Raw genomic sequence first — 8,087 nt, 5'->3', positions numbered from 1 at the left:
ATTAAGGTTCTCAAGAAAAATATCTCCATGAAAAGCATAAATTGTCACGAAATGGATCAGATTAGATCATGAGAGTGGTACATATGGATATAAAGCCAGAGACGAACACATCAACAGTTTGAAATGAGGTTGAGTAATAGCACATTTTATGCATGGTCACTCATTACTGACAGCGCAGCTTTGCAGTGCAACTGGAAAGATGATTTATGCTAAAGCTGATAGAGAAGAACTGATTCTGTCAGAATGGAGCAACAAGGAACCGCATACTCAAATCATTCAATCATGACGCGTTATGTGAAAAAACTTGAGTATGGTTCACGTGAGAAGGGAGGGGGCCAAACGTTGCAATTAAGCAAACAAGATGAACCATCACAAGGGCCAAAACAATGAAGGACAACATATCAGTTCGTAAGAATGGAATGCCAAAAACGGATGGATGTTCTAGCACAGAAATCGAAGTATATCTGATAGTACAACGAACTCAACTAGAAATACAAGAAATATCTGATTTTGTTTTTTCAGCAGAAGACTATTAAGATAGAACATTGAAAGAAAACACGAAGCTGGACTCCACGCAAGTCTGCCAAACATTGGTCTCTACCAAAATTTCGAAACTACACATCATATCTACCTGAGAGGAGAATTTCTTAGCAGAAGTATGAATTGTGATTACAACCCACCAGAGTTACAGGCCAAAAGGAGTCACCTACATAACACCTAAAGTGTTGTACGATCCATGAGATTTTTCTTTTTGCAGCGGCAGCAGCATGTCTTTGTTTGCACCTAGGAAGAGCAGCACCCTTTCTTCGTGTTGGCAGATGAATCTGCAATGTTGATGGTGGTTCCTTGACTTGGAGGTCCACTGCCTGCTGCCTCTTGGGCTGCAAGTGCCTTCTTGCTTATAATTTGATGAATATCAAAGAGGACGGTCTGAAACGCCTTCTCAACATTAAAGAGCTTCAAGCGCGGACGTCTCGAGGAAGGATAGGCCTTTCTTCTCTGCTAATGCCTGGCCATCTTCCTCTGCAACCGACCTCAGGTGGTTAAGGTCAGACTTGTTACCAACCATCATAATCACGATGTTGGAGTCTGCATGGTCACGGAGTTCACGAAGCCACCTCTGTATGTTTTCAAATGTCTGCTTCTTCGTGATGTCATAAGACTAAAAGTGCACCCACAGCTCCTCTGTAGTAAGCACTTGTGATTGCACGGTACCTCTCTTGCCCAGCAGTATCCCATATCTGAGCTTTGATGGTTTTCCCTTCAATCTGTAATGCAGTTCCAAACTTAATCAGAAAACATCCCAGAAACAACTTAATTAAATCAGCAGAAAGAAAATAATGAAAATACCTATAAATAGAAACAGAAAAAATAAAACCAAACAACTCTCAAACTTTCTTATATGTATTTAATTAATGAAAGGACATGTCTTCAGAAAACAGGCCTTGGCCTGTTTTTTAAAGTAACGGAACAAATCCACTAATGGTAACAACACAATCATGAACTCATGATAATCCATTATGCCACACAATTCCTTACTCTGAAAATTGAAATATTCCTGGTCTAGATCCACAACACTTGCATGCTCTCAGCAAGTTGCTCATTTTCATACCAGGTTGAACAAACCATTTGTGACCCCTGGTAGACGCGATAGTTTTATCTTTCATGTTTGATTTGTAGTCACAGATGACAAACACAATGCTTGCGTATGCTTTGTAAATACACCAGACAATGTATCACTGAACTCGAAAACAATATATGGCAGAACTACAACTAAAACAGCAGTATAAAAACATTTTTTCAATTAGGATTAAAACCATGCTGGTAAAGTTGAATACAGGAATTTAAACCAATTTTGTAGCGTTATTATAGCTTAAAACATTAGAAGACAATCAGCAAACAAGAGCATGCTCGAGCTTGTTATTGGATAATGAGACAAAACAGTCAATTAAAGAGTGACGACGAGTACAGATATTTAAATAACAGAAACCCATCGGATATATGCCCATGGGTTTGCTGGTTCAGATGATATAATACCACGTCCACACCCGCATACCCGATGGACAAGACTTTTTATCTATTAATATGCCCATGGGTAAAGATTTTAATCCACACCCATGCCCTAATAGGGTAAAAACCCATCGGATTTTGGGTCTCGGGTACCCATTGCCATCATAAGGCCAGGTGGGCAAGTGGAAGGGAATAGTTAATTCATAATTTCTCAATCATTGGGGGGTTAAAAGTAAAAATAATCAAGGGTAGTTTTTTTGGTCGTCACTCGTCAGACAAAAAAGAGTTCAAACACTTGGTCACTCAAAAAAAACAATTCTTGGTGTGAGGCTGATCAAACTTTTTTTAAAATTTGATTAAATCTAATAAAAATAACAATATTTATGTCTTCATTAAGATCTTGTTTGGATCTATTGGGTTAGCTAGCTAATACTAACTAACTACTAGCTGTTAGCTGGTTTGGCCTAACTGATATAATGAGATAGTTGTTAGCTAGGTATTTAGCTAACAATTAGCTAGACTATTAGCTGGACCTGTTTTGATTGAAGAAGTAACTATTAGCTCTATGGATACGAGCAAGACTTTAGATTTACTATTAAAATATTATTATATTTCATAATTAATTAAATAGTACTTATATAATATCATGAATTTTATTATTTTTATATAGATTTAGTTAAATTTAAAATTACTTGACTTCTTTCAAGCAAAAGTTGCATCTTTTTAGGACCGAGAGAGGAATAAACGATAAGAGGATTTTGATTTCAGTTTAATTTGGAGTTTTTTTTTGAAAAACTTTAATTTGGAGTTTTGAGTGTGTCGAATCTCTCGGGTTTAGTGTCTTTGACGCGTCTAGTGAAGTAAAATAAAATGATTAGGAAAGACGTTCACACGTAAAACATCGTCACGTTTTCTGTCGGCTGAAAATGGTTTCACAATCTGTAAAAAGAGAAAATGATAGACAAATAAATAAATGAATTCTCACATGTTTGCATGTTACAAGCGGTTTGTACCATTGTACCTGTACTTGTTTTTTTTAATGTTAGTGGTTGGTAGAATGGTAGTTGACGAGGTCATGCATGCGACTCAAAATCATGTGCCAGTCACAATCCTTTGAAAATAGTACTTTGAACTTTGAAATGGTCCAGCTTTCTAGTTGAACAACCTCTTGAACAGTTTGGGGTAGATTTGAGCCGTTGTTTCAGGATGTGACCGCGCCCCTTCTTGTGGCTCTTCTAGACGCACCAACGTACAATCTGTGCTGGAAGTTGTACTTACTATCTTCGTATTAAAAAAATAATTCTAGATGTTAAGGACTCTAAAGTTTGGCTAAATATACAAATTTAAATATTATATTAATATTTAAAACATCAAATAAATATAATATATCATTCATGGTAAATTTAATTGTGCTTCTTTAGTACAATAAATATTAGTATTTTTTATATAAATTTAGTCAAACTTAACATATATTAACATGTTTCTGTTCTAAAATTGCATTATTTTTGGAGATTGCCCTGAAGCCCAACATGAATAACCTGCAGAAAATTAGTATGATTGCCCTGAAGGCCGACATGAATAACCTTGAGAAATCATCTTAAAAACTGCAAATTGTATCACTGCATTGACAGCGCCTCCATAGCCTGCAATACATTCAGCATAAAGAGTTCATACCATCCTCGTATATTCAGAATGTAAACTAGCTGAGTCCACTGAAGAAAGATAAATTTGCCTATGCAGGAGGTTCATAATCTATCAAAAAGACGAAAAGTGCTCCAACATTCCTCTTTCTAAATATCGCATGGATTCATTCCTCTTCCTAAGGCCTGCCTGGTGTAGTGGTGAGCGCTATCTCAACCAGGTCGTGGGTTCGAAGTAGCCTTTCCGTAGATTTTGGTCTACCCTTTATTCATTCCTCTTCCTAAGGCCCCCTTTGGAACGCGGGATTTTTTCTCGTTCCTACGTTTTTCCTGCGAAAAATAAACCGATTCCTGTGAAATTCCTGTGTTCTAAAGGGGCCCTAAATATTGAATGGATCTTGATTCGTTCCTCTTTCTAAATATTGCATGGATCTTGATTCTTGAAGCAGCCCAACCAAATAATTTTTTTCTTAATTATTTCCCATATCCTGATTTCCTTTGTTCCGTGGGCGCAGATCAGGGCACCGACTCCGTCAAGACTACAATCAATATGTTTTCACTCCAAGAACCCATGCAATGTTATAAAACCTTATGCTAATGGCCATTGGCCAACAACCATAACTGAGCAGATTTAGACGCTAGCACCCTCTGGTTCAATTACACAAGAAGCCTGCACATCTTAAAGAACATTTTCTGGAAATTTAGTAATGAAACCAAATCACTGAACTTTATTTTAGACAAAAGCATTAGAAAACCATTCCCTCAGTCCATATAACAATATAAAATACAGGACCAATGCAAGTCAGAGCATACAATGATCTTGAGATCATATCGGTTGCTAGATCTTGTTGAGCAAGAAGATCCAATGCGTTCGTCTGGAGACCAGCAGACCCAAACACAGGCAAGTTAATTATTATGCTGCTGAACTCTGATGAAAGGCTTCTGATGCCCTACAAGACAACCACGAGAAAAATATTAGGGACTGAGTAACAATAATTCAGGGTTCCCATTATACCATCAGTCAAACTGATCCCCTCAAATATTAGGGGCCGAATAACATAACCAGATCACAAAATAACTCATGCTACCATATACATAATTAGTTACAAGAATGATGCCCTCTATGCAATCCCCATCATTTTACCATCGCGCGAAAAAGCTGTTGTCTTTTCATGTGTCACTTTACTTGACAGCTAAGCTGACAGTGATGGCATTCATTTCAGGTGTTCAATTTTGAAAAGCAATGGGCAATGGCATAGAAATGGTAAATTATTCTATAACTGTGTTAATGGAACATGTTAAAACACTGTAGGAATTTTCCTCATAATATCAATTAAAAGTTCAAAGCATGATTCAAATCCGAGGACCTAGGAAATTGTTGAGGTCAGGCAGCGCTCTTAGGCATTCAAATCTGAGGACCTGGGGCTGGATTGACCAGCCTGGATGAGTACTCACAAGGCAGGGTGCCAAGTTTTCGCTAGTATAGAAACAATTTGAAATAATAATTGATATATCTACATTATATAATTTTTTATCTAAACAGAATATCTGCTTCTTGGATATAGCAAATCACACACACAACCAAGAGAATTTCAGGACTAGATTAATTGGTCTACCCTGGGTACATTAACGTCATATGGCATAGCATCAAGGTTGATCACCCTCATCCATTTTCTACCATAAGAAAATCCAGCGTGATATGTGACCATGTGCAGCATAGCTCATCCAACAAAGAACTTTTGAAGCAAAATAGGATATAAATACTTTATGTTTGTTTCCATGCACTGTTCCTGCTTCAGAAGGGCCAGCTCAACCCACAATGCAACCTATCACCATGGATTTTAAGTCGGCGCCTAGGCGTTCAGTCGTGATTTCAGTCTGGGCATCGGCCTCACCACAACCACTCATCATATGGCATCTGTCATTCTGTCTTACAGCAAAAGTCCTCGCCTAGGCACAATGTGGCGACGTTTTTGGCTTTTTGCACCCAGCAACCTGAGGCGGACACCACACATGAATTGAAAGGGGACGATGCACTGGGGCATGGGAGTTTCGCGCGCTGGGGAGATCAACTGGAGTTGCACTGGCGGGAAATCGCACGACTGCAACCCCCGTAGTCCTTCTCCCCTATGTCCTGCATGCCAATAGACATAGCAGGGGGAAGGGAGCACACCTAGCCGGAATCCAGCTGCCTCCCTTGGCCCTCCTTTGACTCATTCCTCCCTCTTCTCTACCGATTTGTGCCTTTAATTCGTGCCTCCATCCTGGCATCCTCTTCACTAATTGACACCTTTCGGTTCATGCCTCGTTCCTCTTCTCGATCAGTTTGCACCTCTGATTCACGCATCCTTCCTCTGCTCTGCCAATTCCCATCCCTATCAGCCTGTTGTCACAAGCTCACGGGCCGTGGCACACAGGTATCTCTCTCTCTCCCACCCGCCTCCCTCCTCTTATGGTTGTTGCTTGGACGTGCATTGCTCCTCCAGCTTGTGCCTGCTCTGCTGTGATGCACCTGCTTGTGCCTGGATGCGAAGTTGTGAACTGCTCTGCCTGCTTGTACTAGACTGCTAGTGCTAGGTGCCCAGCACTTGTGTTTTGTGCTCTGCAAGTCTGCTGCTGTATATCCATAGATCCATAGTGTTTCACTGCTATGTGTAAATGTGTGGCTGTGCTTTACTGCCTTTAGTTAGTTTATTCATCTTTGCATTGATTAGAGTTTACAGATTGTGATATATGTCTCTGTGTCAGCTACAGCAACAAGGTATGTTTATGCTGCATTGCTGCTCCACTGTAGGTTGGAATGTATGTGTGGTGTCGCGTCACCGCAGGCCTAGGTGTCTGGAAGGGGGCGGGTCACCCCACCTTGCCTTACACCTTCATAACCATGCTTGTCACTAATGATTAATGTGTTTTGTACTGTTATCTTATTTCTTCAGCTAAGAACTTGACATCAATTTGTATTTATGTGGTAGTCGAAACAGCCAGTTAGCTGTTCAGGTTAACAAGAATTGATAGGTCAGGCTAATTGTATAGTTTTTTAACTTAATTTTAATCACAATGACGCCCTTTCCTTAGATGCTATTTTGTCAGTGTTAACCACAAACACCTAGAAAGATCTTGGTCATTTTTAATTGTTCCTGCTAAGTGAAAAATAAAAACATAATCAGTGTTATTAACCATTAATAACGAGATAGGTTTGCACTGCTCATTTAATCCCGCTTTTACTTCTGTTTAAACTAGTAAACTAGCTGAATACTCTGATTTTCAAACACTTTTAAGAGCTATCCACCGTAATGTGGTTAGAGCTGCGCCCTCCATTTCGTTACATGGAGAACTAAGTAACGACTTATAATGATCTACCAGGTAAAGAAGTAGCAGAAAACATTGGACCTATGTCTGGTATAAAGCACTCAACACAGAAATGCAATAACCGCAAAACCTTCACTCGCTTCTTCATTATAAGCAAAACTAAGCCATTTCATTGTGTAAGAATGTTGGATCAGAAATAAGCATCTGAATTTTATATTGACAACCCCTCAGGGCGCACTGACTTGAGGCATTGCATCAAACGCTTGAAGGGCAAACAGGCAAAATGGAAAACCAGACCACACCAGGACGATCGGGACTCGAGGAGCTTACCAGAGGCTACTGCGCATTGGCAGCGGCACCCTCCGCGGCTGCTGCTGCCGGCTTCGGAGTCGGCGGCGGCGGGCGGTGGGAGACGACGAGCGGGGGTCTGAGCGCGCGCCTCTCCGCCTCGGCCTGCTTCCGCGCGTTGTACATCTCCTCGGTCTCGACGGCGACGAGGCGCTTCACCTGGGTGAGCATCCCGAGGAGCGACGGCGTGGTGCGGTGCTCGACGGTGCGGTGGCAGCGGCGGAGGCGCATGGCCTCGAGCGTGCGGCGGTGGAGGCGCCGCGTCCCGGGGAGGCCCCGCACCAGCGTGATGTACAGCCGGGGACTCCACGCCACCGGCACCCGCGACTTGAACGCATTGAACGCGCTCCCGCTCATCTCCGCGCCCCTCTTCCGGCGATCTCCTTTCGCTCGTGGCGTGGATTGGAGGCTGCGGCCGCCGGAAGCCTAAACCTAGGCGAGGACTGCCGGGGGCGTGCGATCTGAGATTGAGAGGGTTGGGCCGGTTGACTCCAAGGTCCACCAACTTGAACCTTGAAGGCGACTATCATATGGGCCTAGAAGGCCGAGATAGAGGGCTATCGGCCTGTTTGGTTCAGACCACTCTCGGAGTAGGAAGAGTATGGTGGATGGCCACAATTTTCGCATTCAGCTGTGGCCCGTTTGATCATTGATTTTTTTTTTTTAATTTTGGTTAATAGATTTATGCCCATCCCTTCTCCACCACCTTCTCCCCATGCTCGGCTCCACCACCACTAGATTTGTTGCATGGATAGCTATTATGTGTTTAAAAGATTTGTT

General features: G+C 41.6%; 1 protein-coding gene and 1 pseudogene across 1 annotated transcript; both read right to left on the bottom strand.

Annotated features, from left to right (window-relative positions):
* Positions 1-529: 529 nt before the first annotated feature.
* On the bottom strand, positions 530-1,629 carry LOC136535985 (ras-related protein Rab11C-like; annotated as a pseudogene).
* A 2,726-nt stretch (positions 1,630-4,355) lies between these two features.
* LOC136537702 (uncharacterized) lies at positions 4,356-7,784 on the bottom strand. Its single transcript, XM_066529661.1, has 2 exons — positions 7,290-7,784; positions 4,356-4,600 (listed from the first exon to the last, which is right to left on the bottom strand). The coding sequence occupies exon 1, from the start codon at positions 7,662-7,664 to the stop codon at positions 7,296-7,298; it is 369 nt and encodes a 122-aa protein (XP_066385758.1). The 5' UTR covers positions 7,665-7,784; the 3' UTR covers positions 4,356-4,600; positions 7,290-7,295.
* Between the last annotated feature and the right edge of the window lie 303 nt (positions 7,785-8,087).

The sequence above is a fragment of the Miscanthus floridulus genome, chromosome 2 (assembly GCF_019320115.1).
Source record: "Miscanthus floridulus cultivar M001 chromosome 2, ASM1932011v1, whole genome shotgun sequence".
Taxonomy (NCBI): domain Eukaryota; kingdom Viridiplantae; phylum Streptophyta; class Magnoliopsida; order Poales; family Poaceae; genus Miscanthus; species Miscanthus floridulus.
This window is presented reverse-complemented; position numbering and strand designations above follow the sequence as displayed.

Coding starts and splice junctions, on each gene's coding strand:
- LOC136537702 (XM_066529661.1), bottom strand. CDS start 7,664: ATGAGCGGGAGCGCGTTCAATGCGTTCAAGTCGCGGGTGCCGGTGGCG.